This window comes from Sorex araneus, chromosome 2 (assembly GCF_027595985.1).
Source record: "Sorex araneus isolate mSorAra2 chromosome 2, mSorAra2.pri, whole genome shotgun sequence".
Lineage (NCBI taxonomy): Eukaryota > Metazoa > Chordata > Mammalia > Eulipotyphla > Soricidae > Sorex > Sorex araneus.
The window spans coordinates 218,671,656-218,691,427 of NC_073303.1; the positions used below are offsets into that span (position 1 = coordinate 218,671,656).

General features: G+C 48.1%; 2 protein-coding genes across 2 annotated transcripts; both read left to right on the forward strand.

The window, feature by feature from the left end:
• On the forward strand, positions 1–5,309 carry LOC101552514 (retinol dehydrogenase 16-like). Its single transcript, XM_055128336.1, has 5 exons — positions 1–53; positions 1,820–2,135; positions 3,225–3,483; positions 4,388–4,551; positions 5,092–5,309. Exons 2-5 carry the CDS (start codon positions 1,823–1,825, stop codon positions 5,307–5,309), a joined length of 954 nt encoding a protein of 317 aa, XP_054984311.1. The 5' UTR covers positions 1–53; positions 1,820–1,822.
• A 2,633-nt stretch (positions 5,310–7,942) lies between these two features.
• On the forward strand, positions 7,943–14,523 carry LOC101552243 (retinol dehydrogenase 16-like). The gene is made up of 6 exons (XM_055128059.1): positions 7,943–8,078; positions 10,144–10,459; positions 11,858–12,116; positions 13,001–13,164; positions 13,701–13,930; positions 14,254–14,523. Exons 2-5 carry the CDS (start codon positions 10,147–10,149, stop codon positions 13,916–13,918), a joined length of 954 nt encoding a protein of 317 aa, XP_054984034.1. The 5' UTR covers positions 7,943–8,078; positions 10,144–10,146; the 3' UTR covers positions 13,919–13,930; positions 14,254–14,523.
• The last annotated feature ends 5,249 nt before the right edge of the window (positions 14,524–19,772 follow it).

Sequence of the window (19,772 nt, forward strand, 5' to 3'; positions counted from 1 at the left end):
CCTTGGACAAGACTCGACTTCTGGCACCTACGTGAGACCCTGGCAGATCCCAGGTGAGTGAGGGTCCGTCTCAGCTCCTTTTCCCCCTCCTCCTCTCCACTGAGCATCTGTCAGCTTCTGACATGGCAACGGACTCTGGACCCCCGACACCCACACCCACACGGATCTGTGTTCTCCGACTTTGAGAGTCAGAGTGACGCTCTGGCCTGGGGGTGGGAGATGCCTCCCCCGTTGGCTCCTGGGCATTTATGCGTTATGAATTGTTTTCTGAGACAGTTTCTGCAGCTCCTTCCCAGACCCCTGGAGGAAGGCCCAGTCTTTCTAGGTTTTCTTCCCAGGCCTCCTGCTTCCCTCAGCCTCAGTTGGGCAGAGAGGGGACACCTGTAGCAGGAGAAGGTTCCTGGTTCAGACCTATACAGCCTGCCGCTCCCCTTGAATTAAACCTCTTCTGGCATCCCTATGAGATCTGACACACACTTAACTCCCTTCCCTTGGGCTGAGCGCCCCCCTGTTTGGGTGAGGTTCTGAAACCCCATTTCTGCTCAGGGCGGCTACTCAGACAGTGTCAGTGTCTGCGTGCTCTGGGAAGTGACTTGGGCTTGTGCGGGTGGGCCGGGCAGAGAGGGGCAGTGGCACCACTTGGGGTGGCAAAGCTTGAGACAGGGCAGCTCAGGGAGATTGGCCTTGAGTTCACTGTGTGTGTGTCCCTCAGCCGCTCTCTGCCCCTCAGAGAAGCTTCCCTACTGCCTGCACCCCACGGCTCCTCATTCCCTCCAGCTCCTTCTCCGGAGTCAACATGCTCTGCTGTCCTCAGTCCCCATTTGCCCACAAACTCCCCATTCCTTGCCTTCTCGTTGCTGCCAGGGACCAGGTGTCTCAAGGGTGTTTGGTGTGAGTCAGATGGGAAGGCCAAGTACAGGGGGAGCCCCTTTTAGGGTCACAAAACTCATACTTCGACTTATTCATGATTTCAGGGAGCCCAGAACTCATGAGAAGAGCACTAAATAAGAATGTCCTGAATCATGAGTTCTGGGCATAGGTTCAAATATGTATGCATTTCCGGGGGTGGGGGCATTAGATAGAAAGATAGAGAAGGGACAGGGGGATCAGAGAGCGTCGGGGAAACAAGTTCAGAGTTCTTGGGAATTGGTTGCAGTTCTTTAAGGGGTCACTTAATCTTTAACATTATTGTTTTAAATGCAAGCTCCCGGAAGTGCACAGCTGATTTGTAGCCTCGAGATATCTTATAGCCTACTTCTCCCTCTGGAAGAACCTGGCAAACTACTGGGAGTTTCCTCCCCACATGGGAGAGCAAAGTCCCCGTGGTGTATTAATATGCCAAAAACAGTAATAAGCTGGGTCTCATTCCCCTGACCCTGAAAGAGCCTCCAATACGGAATAGCTGGAAGGACGAGTAGAGAGAGGCTTCTAAAATCTCAGGGGTTGGATGAATGGAGACCTTACTAAGACCACTCAAGAAATTCGACAATCAATAGGATGATGATAATTTTTTTAAATAAATCTTTATGATTGATTAGCATAAATTGTTGGTTTGTACACCTGAGTTATAGACCAACAGACACTAGGGTTGTGTAAAACTTTTTTTTTTTTTTGCAAAAGAGGTCATAAACAGAAATAGTAAGCCTGAGACAGAGTACAGAAGGAGGGGGAGGCCGACTCTACTGGAGGGCAGGGGAACAGAAACTGGGAGCAGATCCTGGAGGCTGGACTACAGACATACGTCTGCATGGCCATCGTCACTTGTCTGCACACAGGCCTGTCCTTAGTCCTTCCTGGGTCTGTCTGTCTCTTTCTGCAGGCCATGTGGCTGTACCTGGGGGCCCTGGTGGCTCTGTACCACCTTATGCGCTGGTACCGGGAGAGGCAGGTGGTGAGCCAGCTGCGGGACAAGTACGTCTTCATCACGGGCTGTGACTCGGGCTTCGGCAACCTGCTGGCCAGGCAGCTGGACCTGCTGGGCTTGAGGGTGCTGGCTGCGTGTCTGACCGAGACGGGGGCCGAGTCTCTGAAGGCCAAGACTTCCGACAGGCTGGACACCGTGATCCTGGATGTCACCAAGTCAGAGAGCATCGCTGCGGCCACCCAGTGGGTGAAGGAGCACACGGGAGACACAGGTACCATGCACTGCTGGGTCAGTGTCTGAAGGGGACTCACAGACTGTGCTCCCCGGCAGAATCCCAGGGGCTTTCAGCACTTGAGCCTATGAGCTTTGCTCACTCACCAACTCCCCAGACTGAACCTCTGCTCCATGCATTGACCCGATCCCTGGACTCTGGGAAGAATTTGGCCGATGAGACACGACAGCCTTCCTGTCTGTGCTTAAATCCTCAACAGGAAATCTCTTTTCTTGATGAGAATGTTGGGGTTCCATTGGGCTCTTTTGAAGAGATGGGTCTTGGAGCTGGGGTCAAGAGTCAATCTGGGCTACAACTCTCAGTATTTTCTTTGTTGTTACTGATGACCCAATTTCCTACTGGTCAGAATGTCCCTTATTTTCATTGGATATCACAGAACTTTCCAAACAATGGCAAAATTATTTGGAAATCACTTTTTCCAGCTTATTGGGGCAATCATAGGTAGTTTGTTACTGCATCTTCGACATCTTCAACTATGGTTTTGAGGCCCTCTTGAACTTACTGGGATCACTTTGTCTTCTATCCACTGACTTTCTAATTCATTATTGCAAACTCTTCCTGGTCGACTCTTACTCTCTTACTTTGTGTGTGTGTGTGTGTGTGTGTGTGTGTGTGTGTGTTTCTCTATGTCCCCAACTCTCTGTCTCTCTGTCTCTATCTCTATCTGTCTCTGTCACTGTCTCTGTCTCTGTCTCTCTCTCTCTCTCTCTCTCTCTCTCTCTCTTTCTTTCTCTCTCTCTCTCTGTCTCCTCCCTATCTTTCTTTCTCCACCCACCATATTCTTGCCTCTTTGAAACTCACACCCATTGCTGAGCCTGTCCAGACATGGAAATTCAGGGGGACATTTTTAAAGAACAGCCACAACTTTGGTGTGTGAGACCCAAAGGCTCAGGCTTTCTCTGTCCTCCAGCAGCCAACGGGCCATAGCTCCAGGTCTGGCCATGGTCCTTCTTTTTTCTGCATTCTCAGTACAACCTCTCCCTGCCCTCACAAGGAGGATCTGGGGACCCCAGCTGTGGCCTCCCTCCAGGCACAGCACACTGTGGCTCTCCCATCCCCTGTGTCCAGGTCTCTGGGGTCTGGTGAACAACGCTGGCATCTCAGTGCCCACGGCTCCCAATGAGTGGCTGACCAAACAGGACTTCATGAAGATACTGGACGTGAACCTACTGGGGGTGATTGAGGTGACCGTGAGCCTGCTGCCCCTGCTGAGGAAGGCCAGGGGCCGCGTGGTCAATGTCTCCAGTGTCCTGGGCCGTCTGTCCCTTTTCGGCGGTGGCTACTGCATCTCCAAGTATGGCATTGAGGCCTTCTCAGATTCCCTCAGGTAAGGTCAGAGGAGACTGTGGCTGTGCTTCCAGGGAGCCTTTCCCAGGGGGTCCTTCCATCACCCACTTGCAGCCTCTTCCTTCTTGATCCCTCTGAGTTCCTAGCGCCATTGCTTTGGGATGTCCCTTTCTACATTCTGACATCCAGATGGAGCCCTGGCTTGTAAACTCTGATCTCATATATCCTTTCCTGGAGGTGGTCTCAACATAAAAGGTCTTATGTTGAACTGGAACTCTGACATTGGTTTCATGACTAAGACCCAGGAGACTGTGGGGCGCGCTTAGAGCCTTTGACTGTCTTTGGTGCATATTCCTGGGTAATCCCATGAGTGCAAACTAAAAGTGACGAGAGGATAGCTTCTTCCCTGGCCTAACAGTGTGAGCCTTGAGAAAGGAGCAGCGATGGAAGTGGTATATTCACCTCCCGGGGCATATTGCCAGCTGCAATCCAGACAGGCCTGGATGAAGTTCTGAGTTGAGAATTGTAGCACTGGACTTGTAGGTCAGGAAGCTGCCTGAGTGAGAGATTTGGTCGGCCTAGACCAAGGGTGAGAGTGATTGACAGCAGAGGCTGCATGGTGTCACTTATGTTAAAATAGAAGTTGAAATAGTGGATGAGATGATAAAAAATGGTGATTCATTGCAAAGAACGATAATCTACTGTTAATGATTCTGATCCCCTAAATATTTGAGGAAATATGTTAACCCTTGTGTAGAGATTACATCATCAACCCTGCCTGTCTCCCCACATGTCCAAATCTGAACTTTGACTTTCCACACTTTTCAGTATATACCACCTCTGTGTTGGTATATACAGAGGTTACATGGCTTATGTTATTTTGTGTTTTATGTTTTTCTGTCACCCAAAGCACCAAACCTTATTCTTCTCTGGTGTGTTTTTAGGAGAGAAGTCTCATTCTTTGGGATGAAAGTGGCTATCATTGAGCCTGGTTACTTCAGGACTACTGCATCCAATCATGAGGTCATTACTAAGTCTCTCCAGAATGCATGGGATCAATGCAGTCCAGAGGTCAAGGACATTTATGGGGACAAATACCTGGCATACGGTGAGTTAATTTTGGACTGTGGGCAGAAAAGCAAGTCATTGTCAAGAAGGCTGGGTCCTTCATGAATGCCAGCATAGGTCCTTGTCTAAGTCAGATACACCAACAGCTGAGGACTTTTACATTCATCTTCATGACCACGTGGTTATGAAGTGGACAAGACTTGAATCCAAGCTTGTTAGTCTTAGAACCACTCTCTCATTAGAATTTACTCTTTGGAACAACTGGAGCCAGATACAAAGGACTTTCTTGAATTCATGCCAACCAGTGTGTGAGTAGCTGATTTTAGGAAACAGATTTGTAATGTATTACACCACAGGCACCTCCAGGGTATGTGATAAAATATTTCTTGAAATTCAATGAGAGTGTCAGCGTGTGGTGATGATTGTTGGGTTAGATTTGGGAAATCAGAAGAAATCCATGTAAGCTATGTGATGCAGGATTTTGGGAGGGTCCAGCAATTATTAAGATTTTTAGTGGGTGAACTAGAAGCTTAAAACTGGGAATAAGAAATATATTTCAGTGATATTTCTTTCTGCATAGGTTTTCAACTTGCACAGGAGATGCAATCACAGGTGTGTGATGATCTGACCCTGGTGACGGACTGCATGGAGCATGCCCTGATCTCCTGTCACCCTCGCACACGATACTCAGCTGGCTGGGATGCCAAATTCAATTTCATCCCCCTGAGCTACATGCCCACCTTCCTGGTGGATGCCCTCCTCAAATGGAAAGCCGTAAGACCTGCCAAGGCCCTGTGAAGCCTACATGAGGTGAATCATAGCATGGGTTTATATATTGAATGAGTGGTGAGTAGAGGGAGGGAGGGCTCTCTCTCCCCATAATCTCTTTCTCTATCCCTCTCCCATTGTTTTATGAGATATTGCACAGTCTGGGTATTAGGAACAAAGAACCACCTTTATCTGGCTGAAGAACAGGGACCCACCAGCACATAGCTGTAAGCTTTCTCAAGTGAAGGTTCTAAAACTCATGATCTTTCTTCTTCCCTGAAGAATTTCCATTTTGTAGGGAGTGAATAGCTGATCCTCAACACTAGCTGCTCTGCCTCACCTGTCTCCTGCGTCTTGGCCCCAGGAAAACCTAGAGATGGATGTAAGTGGCCTGGAGGAGAAGAGGATTCCTCTGCACTGATGATGCCTCTTGGCAGCGTGCAGGTGTGGAGGCTTCCCAGCTCGACCCCTCAGCCTCAGGTGCCTAACTGTGGGTGTCTGTCACCAGACGGCTCTGCACTCCTGGCCCTACACAGTGACTACGGGAATCAAGGACACATCAAGAAAAGCAGCGGTGTGAAGGGCGTCACTATCCAAAGTTGAACATTATCCAAGTGTTCAATAAAATGATATTTATTGTCCAAAGAAATACCCGAGGCCTCTATTTTATTTCCTTTTTTTTTTTTTTTTGCTTTTGCTTTTTGGGTCACACCCACCGATGCACAGGGGTTATTCCTGGCTCTGCACTCAGGAATTACCCCTTGCAGTGCTCAGGGGACCATATGGGATGCTGGGAATCAAATCTGGGTCAGCCTGGGTCAGCCGCGTGCAAGGCAAGTGCCCTACCCGCTGTGCTATTGCTCCAGCCCCCTATTTTATTTCCTTTTAATGTAGGCAGGTAGATGGGAAACCTCCCTCTTCCTCCCTGGCAATGGAATTCTTGAAAAGTAATGAAACCAATAGCCTCAAGGCTACAAACAGTCCACTTGTGAGTTCCGGATCCTGATAAGACTTGAGCTGGCACCAACTGAGCCCGAGAAGGCTGGAGCCCCTTGGAGAGAAGGAATAAGGCCAAGGAAAGGGATTTCTTGAAACAAAGGCCAAGGAAGGGCATTTCTCATGGGATAGGGGTGGAGCCGGTCCTTCTCCCCCGCCTTGACAGGACCCTGAGGTGATGCCCACCGATGCTCCTCTGCCTACTTAGTCAGTTCCTTAACAGCCACGATCCCAGAGACACACAAACGTTTCTCAGAATAGAGCTGCTCTTGACAGACATGTCTGTGGACTTTGCATTAGGACACCTTCGCCGGGCCACCCCAGATGGGAGCGAATGTTGTCCCTCCGCCTGCTCCCTGAGGATCCCGGTGCCTACCATCTTCCGAATATTGGAAAATCCAGGTATGGGCCAGGAGTGACGACACATGCCGGGCCTCATGGGATATGATGGAGCCAGTCCTTCTCCTCCCCGACCCTGACAGGACCCGATGTGGCCCATGATGGACGCCCCCTGCCCCATCCCGCTACTTATTAAGGTCCTTAATGGTCATGATCCCAGTGACACACAAACAAATCTTGGGACCCAGCGGCTCTTGGCAGAAATCTCTGCAGACCTGTAGCACTGTTGTCTTGTAGATCATCAATTTGCTCGAGCAGGTACCAGTAACGTCTCCATTGTGAGACTGTTGTTACTGTTACTGGTATATTGAATATGCCACGGTTAGCTTGCCAGGCTCTGCTGTGAGGGTGGGACGCTCTCAGTAGCTTGCTGGGCTCTCAGAGAGGGAAGAAGGAAGCGAATACTGGTTGGCCGAGTGAAACGCAAAAGCCTTACCTGCTGTGCTTTATCTCTACAGTCCCTCTTCATATATGATTATTTTTTTCTTTTTGGGTCACACGCAGCAATGCACAGGGTTTATCCCTGGTGGCAGTGTGGTGACCGCCATCTTATAAGGCCCACTAAACAGATGTACGAGTTTGCAATGAAGCAATTTCTGGCAGAAATTTCTCTAGACTTTGTTACTAAAATACCAGATATCCAAAACCATATGCTCTTCATTCTCAACAATGGAAAACAAATTATTAAATGCTGCCTTTTCGGCAGGTCTGATTTTGGGGGGAAAATTCCAAATAGTAGTAGTGAGTTTTCCGTTCAAATATTGAATGTAATCAAAGTAAAGAGAAAGTAAACTGAAAATCATCAGCCACAGAGCCGGGAGGTGGGGGTGTAATGGGAGGTATCCTAGGGTTCTTGGTGGTGGAACATGTGCACTGGTGAAGGGATGGGTGTTTGATCATTGTATGACTGAGACTTAAGCCGGAAAGCTTTGTAACTTTAAACATGGTGATTCAATAAAAAAAAATTTTAAATAAAAATAATAAACAAGCCATTTTACAAATCAATAAACTTCAATCAATCAATAAAAATAAAGTTAAGGTTGAGTGAGCAAGAGAATATATTGGAATTAAAGAACAGGTGTGAATTCTCCTGAATATCCAAGTCAAAGTGATTGTTTGTTATTTCACAACGCTTGTCCTTCAGAAGACCTTGCTAGGTGGAGAGGGGAATCAATGGTCTGGGTCAGGGACAATCTTAGCTGTGCCTCTAGGACTGTTACAGCAGCGAACCAGCAGGGGACAGTAGGCTCAGCTTTAGCAAACAAGAGGGTCACCTGATACTTTAGCAGATAAGAATATCACCCTCCCCCAGGGGTGCAAGGCTAGAGTCACTCAGGGCTAAACAGAACTTCCGTGGACAGGACTAGACTTCTGGCACCTACCTGAGACCCTGGCAGATCCCAGGTGAGTGAGGGTCCGTCTTGGCTCCTTTTCCCCCTCCTCCTCTCCACTAGCACCTGTCAGCTTCTGACATAGCAACGGACTCTGGACCCCCGACACCCACACCCACACGGACCCGTGTTCTCCGACTGTGGGAGTCAGAGTGACGCTCTGGCCTGGGGGTGGGAGATGCCTCCCCCGTTGGCTCCTGGGCATTTATGTGTTATGAATTGTTATCTGAGACAGTTTCTGCAGCTCCTTCCCAGACCCCCGGAGGAAGGCCCAGTCCCTCTAGGGTTGGCCTGTGTCCTGAGACCAGGACGACCCAGGCCTCCTGCTTCCCTCAGCCTCCCTCCGCTGGGCCAGGACTGGGAGGAGGGTGCTGGGTCCCCAGGCTACAGGAGAGAGTGGCTTCCGGGAAGCAGAGGGAACTCCCGTCCTTTGCACTCAAACTCCCAGGCCTGCAGGGAGCCAGCAGAAAAAGTGGATATAACCCTGCACCGCTTTGTGTGTGCTCAAAGGTCTGCGGGCGTTGACAGCTGTGTGGGGACCTGTCCCCCTGCTTCCTCCCAGGGTCCAGAGAGCAGAGACAGTTGGGCAGAGAGGGAATACCTGGAGCAGGAAAAGGTTCCTGGTTCAGACCTATACCTGTCTGCTGCTCCCCTTGAATGAAACCTTTTCTGGCGTCCGTAACAGATCTGACACACACTTAACTCCCTTCCCTTGGGCTAGGCCATCCCTGTTTGGGAGAGGTTCTGAAACCCCATTTCTGCTCAGGGCAGTGTCAGTGTCTGTGTGCTCAGGGAAGTGACTTGGGCTTGTGCAGGTGGGCCGGGCAGAGAGGGGCAGCGGCACCACTTGGGGTGGCAAAGCTTGAGACAGCGCAGCTCAGGGAGATTGGCCTTGAGTTCACTGTGTGTGTGTCCCTCAGACGCTCTCAGCCCCTCAGAGAAGCTTCCCTACTGCCTGCACCCCACGGCTCCTCATTCCCTCCAGCTCCTTCTCTGACGTCAACACGCTCTGCTGTCCTCAGTCCCCATTTGCCCACAAACTCCCCATTCCTTGTCTTCTCGTTGCTGCCAGGGACCAGGTGTCTCAAGGGAGTTTGGTGTGAGTCAAATAGGAAGGCCAAGTACAGGGGGAGCCCCTTTTAGGGTCACAAAACTCATACTTCGATTTATTCATGATTTCAGGGAGCCCAGAACTGATGAGAAGAGCATTAAATAAGAATGTGCTGAATCCTGAGTTTTGGGCATAGGTCCAAATATGTATACATTTCTGGGGCTGGGGGCATTAGATAGAAAGATAGAGAAGGGGCAGGGGGATCAGAGAGCATCGGCGAAACACGATCAGAGTTCTTGGGAATCAGACAGCATTGATTAGAACTGGGCAAAGTAGCACAGAGACTTTCCTCTCAAACTATAGGTTGCACCTCACAAGGGGTCACGTAATCTTTAACATTATTGTTTTAAATGCAAGCTCCCGGAAGTGCACAGCCGATTTGTAGCAGCGAGATATCTTAGAGCCTACTTCTCCCTCTGGGAGAACCTGGCAAACTACTGGGAGTTTCCTGCCCACATGGGAGAGCAAAGTCCCCATGGTGTATTAATATGCCAAAACCAGTAACAAGCTGGGTCTCGTTCCCCTGGCCCTGAAAGAGCCTCCAATACGAAATAGCTGGAAGGATGAGTAGAGAGAGGTTTCTAAAATCTCAGGGCTTGGATGAATGGACACGTTACTGAGACCGCTCCAGAAATTCGATGATCAAGGGGATGATGATAATTGTTTTAAAATAAATTTCTTTGTGATTTATTAGCATAAATGGTTGGTTTGTATGCCTGTGTTATAGACCAACAGACCCTAGGGTTGTGTAATACTCTTTTGCAAAAGAGGTCATAAACAGAAATAGTAAGCCTGAGACAGAGTACAGAAGGAGGGGGGAGGCAGACTCTACTGGAGCGCAGGGGAACAGAAACTGGGAGCAGATCCTGGAGGCTAGACTACAGACACACATCTGCATGGCCATTGTCACTTGTCTGCACACAGGCCTGTCGTTAGTCCTTCCTGGGTCTGTCTGTCCTTTCTGCAGGCCATGTGGCTGTACCTGGGGGCCCTGGTGGCTCTGTACCACCTTGTGCGCTGGTACCGGGAGAGGCAGGTGGTGAGCCAGCTGCGGGACAAGTACGTCTTCATCACGGGCTGTGACTCGGGCTTCGGCAACCTGCTGGCCAGGCAGCTGGACCTGCGGGGCTTGAGGGTGCTGGCTGCGTGTCTGACCGAGATGGGGGCAGAGTCTCTGAAGGCCAAGACTTCCGACAGACTGGACACGGTGATCCTGGATGTCACCAAGTCAGAGAGCATCGCTGCGGCCACCCAGTGGGTGAAGGAGCGCACGGGAGACACAGGTACCATGCACTGCTGGGTCAGTGTCTGAAGGGGACTCACAGACTGTGCTCCCTGGCAGAATCCCAGGGGCTTTCAGCACTTGAGCCTATGAGCTTTGCTCACTCACCGACTCCCCAGCCTGAACCTCTGCTCCATGCACTGACCCGATCCCTGGACTCTGGGAAGAATTTGGCCGATGAGACACGACAGCCTTCCTGTCTGTGCTTAAATCCTCAACAGGAAATCTCTTTTCTTGATGAGAATGTTGGGGTTCTATTGGGCTCTTTTGAAGGGAGGGGTCTTGGAGCTGGGGGTCAAGAGTCAATCTGGGCTACAACCTCTCAGTATTTTCTTTGTTGTTATTAATGACCCAATATCCTACTGGTCAGAATGCCACTTATTGTCATCTGATATCATAGAACTTTCCAACCAATAGCAAAATAATTTGGAAATCAGTTTTTCCGCTTATTGGACCAATCATTTGTAGTTTGCGTCCGCATCTTCAGCATCTTTAAGTATGGTGCTAAGGCCCTCTCGAACTTACTGGTGCCACATGCCTTCTATACACTGACTTTCTCATTGATTATTGCAAACTCTACCTGGTGTCCTCTCTCTCTCTCACACACACACACTGTGTCTCTCTGTCTATCTCTTTTTCTCTCTGTCTCTGTGTTTCTCTCTCTGTCTCTGTCTCTGTTCAGTCTCTGTCTCTCTGTCACTGTCTCTCTCTATTTCTCTCTCTCTCTCTCGCTCCATCTCTCTCTTATATAACTTTCCAAACAATGGCAAAATTATTTGGAAATCAGTTTTTCCAGTTTATTGGGACAATCGTAGGTAGTTTGCTACTGCATCTCGACATCTTCAACTACGGTTTTGAGGCCTTGTCGAACTTACTTGGGTCACTTTGTCTTCTATCCACTGACTTTCTCATTCATTATTACAAACTCTTCCTGGTCTCCTCTGACTCTCTCTCTATGTGTCTCTGTCTATGTCCCTGAGTCTCTGTCTCTCTGTCTCTATCTGTCTCTGTCTCTGCCTCTGACTCTCTTTCTCTCTCTCTCTTTCTTTCTTTCTCTCTCTCTCTCTCTCTGTCTCCTCCCTATCTTTCTTTCTCCACCCACCATCTTCTTGCCTCTTTGAAACTGATAATTGTGGCACACCCACTGCTGAGCCTGTCCAGACGTGGAAACTCAGGGGGACATTTTTAAAGAACAGCCACAACATTGGTGTGTGACACCCAAAGGCTCAGGCCTTCTCTGTCCTCCAGTCAGGCCATAGCTCCAGCCCTGGCCATGGTCCTTCTGTTTTCTGCATTCCCCATACAATCTCTCCGTGTCCTCCCAAGGAGGATCTGGGGACCCCAGCTGTGGCCTCCCTCCAGGCACAGCACACTGTGGCTCTGCATCCCCTGTGTCCAGGTCTTTGGGGTCTGGTGAACAACGCTGGCATCTCAATGCCCACTGCTCCCAGTGAGTGGCTGACCAAACAGGACTTCATGAAGATACTGGACGTGAACCTGCTGGGGCTGATCGAGGTGACCCTGAGCCTGCTGCCCCTGCTGAGGAAGGCCAGGGGCCGCGTGGTCAATGTCTCTAGTGTCCTAGGCCGCCTGTCCCTTTTCAGCGGTGGCTACTGCATCTCCAAGTATGGCATTGAGGCCTTCTCGGATTCCCTCAGGTAAGGTCAGAGGAGACTGTGGCTATGCTGCAGAGGAGCCTTTCAAGGGGGTCCTTCCATCACCCACTTGCAGCCTCTTCCTTCTTGATCCCTCTGAGTTCCTAGCGCCATTTGCTTTGGGATGTCCCTTTCTACATTCTGGTATCCAGATGGAGCCCTGACCTGTAAACACTGATCTCATATATTCTTTCCTGGAGGTTGTTTCAAGTAGAACTGGAAGTCCGTGACATCAGTCCCAAGAAACTTAGACCCAGAAGACTGTGAGGTGGGCTTAGAGCCTTTGACTGTCTTTAGTGCATATTCTTGGGAACTCCCATGAGTGCAAACTAAATGTGACTGAAAGAGAATTTCTTCCCTGGCCTAACAGTGTGAGCGTTGAGAAAGGAGCAGCGATGGAAGTGGTATATTCACCTCCCGAGGCATATTGCCAGCTGCAATCCAGACAGGCCTGGGTGAAATTCTGAGTTGAGAATTGTAGCATTGGACCTGTAGGTCAGGAAGCTGCTTGAGTGAGAGATGTGGTCGGCCTAGACCAATGGTTAGAGTGATTGACAGCATAGGCTGCATGGTGTCACTTATGGTACAATAGAAGTGGAAATAGCGGATGATATGATTAAAAATGGTGATTTATTGGAGAGAACAATAATCTACTGTTAAAGATTCTGATCCCCGAAATATTAGGGGTAATGTGTTAACCTTGTGTAGAGACTACATCATCAACCCTGCCATTCTCCCCTAGTGTAAAAATCTCAACTTTGACTTTCCACATTTTTCACTTATACCATCTCTGTGCTGGCTGAGATTAGGTGGCTAATGTTAATTTGTGTTTTATGTTTTCTGTCACCCAAAGCACCAAACCTTATTCTTCTCTGCTGTGTTTTTAGGAGAGAAGTCTCATTCTTTGGGATGAAAGTGGCTATTATTGAGCCTGGTTACTTCAAGACTGATGCATCCAAACTTGAAGTTTTTACTAAGGCTTTCCAGAATGCATGGGATCAATGCAGTCCAGAGGTCAAGGACATTTATGGGGACAAATACCTGGCATCCAGTGAGTGAATTTTGAACTGTGGGCAGAAAAGCAAATCATTGTCTAGAAGTCTGGGTCCTTTGTGAATGTCAGCATAGGTCCTTGTCTAAGTCAGATACACCAACAGCTGAGGACTTTTACATTCATCTTCATGACCACGTGGTTATAAAGTAGGCAAGGCATGAATCCAAGCTCGTTAGTCTTAGAACCACTCTCTCATTAGAACTTACTCTTTGGAACAACTGGAGCCAGATACAAAGGACTTTCTTGAATTCATGACAACCAGTGTGTGAGTAGTTGATTTTAGGAAATAGATTTGTAATGTCCACAGGCACCTCCAGGGCATGTGACGAAATATTTCTTGAAATTCAATGAGAGTGTCAGCGTGTGGTGATTATTGTTGGGTTAGATTTGGGAAATCAGAAGAAATCCATGTAAGCTTTTGTGATGCAGGATTTTGGGAGGATCCAGGAATTATTAACAATTTTTAGAGGGTGAACTGGAAGCTTAAAACTGGGAATAAGTAATTTATCTCAGTGATCTTTCTTTCTGTGTAGGTTTTCAATTTGCACAGGAGATGCAATCACAGTTTTGTGAGGATCTGACCTTGGTGACAGACTGCATTGAGCATGCCCTGATCTCCTGTCACCCTCGCACACGATACTCAGCTGGCTGGGATGCAAAATTCATCTATATCCCCCTGAGCTACATGCCCACATTCCTGGTGGATGCCTTCCTCAAATGGAAAGCTGTAAGACCGGCCAAGGCCCTGTGAAGCCTACATGAGGTGAATCATAGCATGGGTTTATATATTGAATGAGTGGTGAGTAGAGGGAGAGAGGGAGGGCTCTCTCTCCCCATAATCCCTTTCTTCATCCCTTTCCCATTGTTTTATGAGACATTACACAGTCTGGAATATTAGGAACAAAGAACCGCCTTTATCTGGCTGAAGAACAGGGACCCACTAGCACATAGCTGTAAGCTTTCCCGAGTGAAGGTTCTAAAACTCATGATCTTCTTCCCTGAAGAATTTCCATTTTGTAGGGAGTGAATAGCTGATCCTCAACCCTAGCTGCTCTGCCTCACCTGTCTCCTGTGTCTTGGCCCCAGGAAAGCCTAGAGATGGATGTAAGTGGCCTGGAGGAGAAGAGGATTCCTCTGCACTGATGATGCCTCTTGGCAGCGTGCAGGTGTGGAGGCTTCCCAGCTCGACCCCTCAGCCTCAGGTGCCTAACTGTGGGTGCCTGTCACCCAGATGGCTCTGCACTCCTTGCCCTGCACAGTGGCTACAGGAATCAAGGACATATCAAGTAAACAACTGGTGTGAAGGGCGTCACTATCCAAAGTTGAACATTATCCAAAGTGTTCAATAAAATGATATTTATTGTCCAAAGAAATACCAGAGGCCTCTATTTTATTTCTTTTAATGTAGGCAGGTAGATGGGAAACCTCCCTCTTCCTCCCTGGCAGTGGAATTCTTGAAAAGTAATGAAACCAACAGCCTCAAGGCTACAAGCAGTCCACCTGTGGGCTCCGGATCCTGATAAGATTTGAGCTGGCACCAACTGAGCCCGAGAAGGCTGGAGCCCCTTGGAGAGAAGCTGCAGCAGGAACAAAGGCCAAGGAAAGGGATTTTTTGAAACCAAGGCCAAGGAAAGGCTTTGGGAATTCTAAAATTTTAATAATTAGGTCAGGAGAGATTTCTGCCAAGGAGAGATTTCTACCCCTTCATGGGTTAGGGGAGAAGCTGGTCCTTCTTCTCCCCCGCCTTGACAGGACCCTGAGGTGATGCCCACAGATGGCCCTCTGCCTACTAGTCAGCTCCTTAACAGCCACGATCCCAGAGACACACAAACGTTTCTCGGAATCGAGCAGCTCTTGGCAGACATGTCAGCAGACTTTGCATTAGGACACCTTCACCGGGCTACCCCAGACGGGAGCGAATGTTGTCCCTCCGCCTGCTTCCTGAGGATCCCGATGCCTACCATCTTCCGAATACATTGGAAAATCCAGGTATGGGCCAGGAGTGACGACACATGCCGGGCCTCATGGGATATGGTGGAGCCAGTCCTTCTCCTCCCCCACCCTGACAGGACCCAAGGCGGCCCATGATGGACACCCCCTGCCCCATCCCGCTACTTATTAAGCTCCTTAATGGTCATGATCCCAGTGACACACAAATGAATCTTGGGACCCAGTGGCTCTTGGCAGAAATCTCTGCAGACCTGTAGCACTGTCTGTAGCACTGTCATCTTGTTGTTCATCAATTATCTCAAGTGGGTACCAGAACCTCTCATTGTGAGACTTGTTGTTACTGTTACTGGCATGTTGAATATGCCATGGTTATCTTGCCAGGCTCTGCCATGGGGGTGGGACACTCCCAGTAGCTTGCCAGGCTCTTAGAGAGGGACAGAGGTATCAAACCCACGCCAGCCATGCAAACGCCTTATCCGCTGTGCTTTCTCTCCAGTCCCTCTCCAGACCTAATTATTTTTTTCTTTTTGGGTCACACCCGGCAATGCACAGGGGTTATTCCTGGCTCTCCACTCAAGAATTACTCCTGGCTGAGTTCAGGGGACCATATGGGATGCTGGGAATCAAATCCAGGTCGGCTGCAAGCAAGGCAAACGGCTTACCCGCTCTGCTATTGCTCCAGCCCCCAGACCTAATTATTAATATTTTAGAATTCCAAGATCCGTGCAGCCACTCTCTCGTCCAAGTGACATCATATGCTATTCATAACCAGCAATAGAAAAACATTGTCTAATGTTGCCTTTTGGGAGGTCTGAGTGTTGGGGGAAAATTCCAAATAATAATGGTGGGACTGGTCCTGAAACATTGACTGTAATCAAAGTAGAGAGAGAGTAATGTAGAAATTCTCTGCCACACAGGTAGAGATATGGGTGGGATCGGGGGTATAATGGGAATTTTTGTGGTGGAAAATGTGCATGGTGAAGGGATGGGTGTTTGATCATTGTATGATTGAGACTCAAACACAAAAGCTTTCCAATTGTTTTCATGTTGACTCAATAAATAAAGTTTTTAAAAGTTAAAAAAAAAAAGAATCCTGAATAACATCTACCTGACAAGCCAGCCAGGGGTTACTTCATCATCGAGGTCAGATGCTCAGGCCCAATCTTTGCCTGTCTTCCTTTTGGTCTCTTGTGAGGATTTCAGTTTACTTCCATCCCCCTGAGGAGGCAACACCTTTCTTACTCTGGCCTGCGAGTTGCTGATGTTCTTCTCCTTTCCTAGCTCATCCTAGTCTCTGGAACATCTCTAGCCCTTGTTTCCACTTTTTTAATGTGATTGTCTGAGTGTCTGCGAGTAAAATGCAGGTTCTCATGTACAACTGGAAAGTGCTCAGGAAATTCCCTCATTGTTTCTGAAGACTCCTTGGGCTCACTTCATGACACATCTACAGCTCTGCTGGTGGGACCTTTCTTTAGTCTGTCTCTTCTTCCGCTCTCCTGAGTCTGGCTTTGACCTCTAGCCACAAGTCTGTAGGCATGAATCAGGGTGCTAGAAGCTAAAACACTGTCAATGAGATTAGAGAGACATAAAATTATTCATAAACATGAACTGAAGTCATTTGCTGCATCTTAAACCAACTCTGGAAAAAAATGATGTCCTACTTAAAATATAAAAGCCAAATGTTAACAACAAGAATCTACGTGGAGAAGGGCCAGAAAATTCATTACATCAATAATTTCTCCAAATTTAAATGAGCTGAATTCTCCCATCAAAAGGCACAGAATGGGGGGCTGGAGCAATAGTACAGCAGGAAGGGTGTTTGCCTTATACATGTGGCTGACCCGGGCTCGATTCCCAGCATCCCATATGGTTCCCTGAGCACTACCAGGGGTAATTCCTGAGTGCAGAGCCAGGAGTAACCCCTGTGCAGAGTCAGGTGTGACCCAACAAAAAAGAAAAAAAAGACAAAAGGCACAGAATGTCTGGTTACCACGGAGACCACCTGCTTCCTAGCGTTGGTGGTGGGGACCAGGTTGATATGACTCCGTAACAGGTTCTAGTTCTCCTCTTGGTCTCTATTGGGCATTTCAATTTTCTTCCTTTCCCTTGAGGAGGAGTCTTTCAGGGTAAAGGATTCTAGGTTGAAGTTCTTTCTTTTTACTTAAAACTTTCAATGTAGGGACTGGAGCAAGAGTACAGTAGGTAGGGCGTTTGCCTTGCACGTGGCCGACGCAGGTTTGATTCCCAGCACCCCACATGGTTCCCCAAGCACCATCAGGAGTAATTCCTGAGTGCAAAGCCAGAAGTAACCCTGAGCATCGCTGGGTGTAACCCAAAAAGGAAAAGCAAAAAACAAACAAACAAACAAACAAAAAACTGTCGATGTATGATCCCATTCGGTACTGTCTATAGAGTTTTGTGTGAGAAATTTGATATAAATTTTATGTCAGTTCTCTGTGTGTGAGGTATTGTTTTCTCCCTTACTGCTTTAAGTAATATCATAATATCTCTCTCTCTCTCTCTCTCTCTCTCTCTCTCTCTCTCTCTCTCTCTCTCTCTCTCTCTCTCTGTAGTTCATGTTTCATTTCTTTGGTACTCTTCAGGCCTCTTAAATCTGTGCACGTAGCTCTTCCTGGGAAAGTTCGAAGCTATTCTCTTCAATCAGTCGTTCTTTTTCTTTATCCTCTACTACAGAATCCCTAAACTCCTATGGTCCTTTCTCAATTTCAGTCACCATCAAATAGACTATATTTTGAGGTCCTTCGGAGATACTGCTGAGAATTTTGGTAAATTTGAGGACTAGAACTTCAGTCCCCAACTGCTTAAGCCACTGTTTTTTCATTATTCTTAATGAATAATGAAGAATTATTTAATTCTTTTTTTTAGCTTTTTTTTTGGGGGGGTCACACCTGGCTCTGCACTCAGGAATTACCCCTGGTGGTGCTCAGGAGACCATATGGGATGCTGGGAATCGAACCTGGTTTGGCTGCATGCAAGGCAAACGCCCTACCCCCTGTGCTATCACTCCATCCCCCAAGAATTATTTAATTCTTAAATAATTAAGAATTATTTACTGTAGCACTGTGGGTGCTACATATGGAAGGTTGAATTTCGCGTAGTTTGAGCAGGGACCCAGAGTGCTGCTTACTTACCATATCAGGCTTTTGTTTATGTCTCTACTGCGTTCTGGTCAGTGCTACTAGATTGGGAGGAACTTTCAGCAGGACAGGCACAGGTGGTGATAGGACACAAGTCCTAATGGCCGGGGATATGACCGGAAGGCAGATGTAGAGTGAGACCCGGTGGGTTCACAAACTAGTGTGTGGAGAGAGGGGAGCAAGATAGGCATGCAGGCCTGGAAGCAACAACATGGCTTTGGGTGTGGACAGGGTCTTCCAGGGGCAGCAGGGGGGTTCGGGCATGGTGATGCAGGGAAACCTGCTGAACAGACAGTGAGGCAGGACCAACAGGAGAGGGGAAGGAGCTCTCTTTCAAATTTGTTTGTTTGTTTTGGAATCACACCCAGTAATGCTCAAAAATGGCTGTGTACTCAGAAATCACTCCTGGCATTGCTCGGGGAAACCTATGGAAGCCGGATCAAAGCAGGGCCCACCACATGCAAGGTAAAAGCCTTATCTGCTCTACCATCACTCCTACCCCTCTATTTTATAGTTAAAACAAAATGTCAGTGAGGATTTCTGTTTCCTGGATGGGAAAGGATACACTGCTTTTTGAGATTGTAGCTGTGACTTGCTCAGGGCTTTTAAGTTAGTGTTTGAGAATGAATTCAGAAGCTATGATGTTGGGTCGTGGAAATATTATAGCGGGTAAGGGGCTTGCTCTGCATGAGGAAAACCAGGCGTGAGATCCAGCAGCCCAGTGGTCCCTGATCCCACCAGGAGTGATCCCTGAGTGCAGAGCCAGGAGCAACTCTTGAGCACTGCCAGGTGTGATGCTCCTCCCCTCACAAAAAAAAAATTAATTCAAAAAATTGAATACTATGCATCTTTAATGGATCCATCTAATGGATGCTGAGTAAAATAGAAATAGATACAGAATAATCTCCCATATGTGGGGTGTAAAGATCCACAACAAAGAATCTACAAAGGGCCAAAGGCAACACAAACAGGAGAACTGATCCACACCCTTGACCAGTTGGGGGATAAAGATTTAAAAGGTTAGGGTAGGACAGCGGGCACACTGGTGATGGGCGTGGTGCTGTAATTATGGATGTGAGAAACCATAATTAGCCTATTATAAATCACTGAACTTCATTCAATAAAAATGAGCAAGCCATATTACAAATCACTGAACTTCAGTCAATCAATAAAAATAAAGTTAGGGTTGAGTGAGCAAGAGAATACAGTGGAATTAAAGAACAGGTGTGAATTCTCCTGAATTTCCAATTCAAAGTGATTTTTTGTCACTGCACAGCTGTTTTCCTTCAGAAGACCTTGCTAGGTGGGGGAGGAAATCAATGGTCTGGGTCAGGGACAATCTTAGCTGTGCCTCTAGGACTGTTACAGCAGTGAACCAGCAGGGGGCAGTGGGCTCAGCTTTAGCAAACAAGAGGGTCACCTGATACTTTATCAGACAAGAGGATCACCCTCCCCCAGGGGTGCAAGGCCAGAGTCACTCAGGGCTCCACAGAGCTT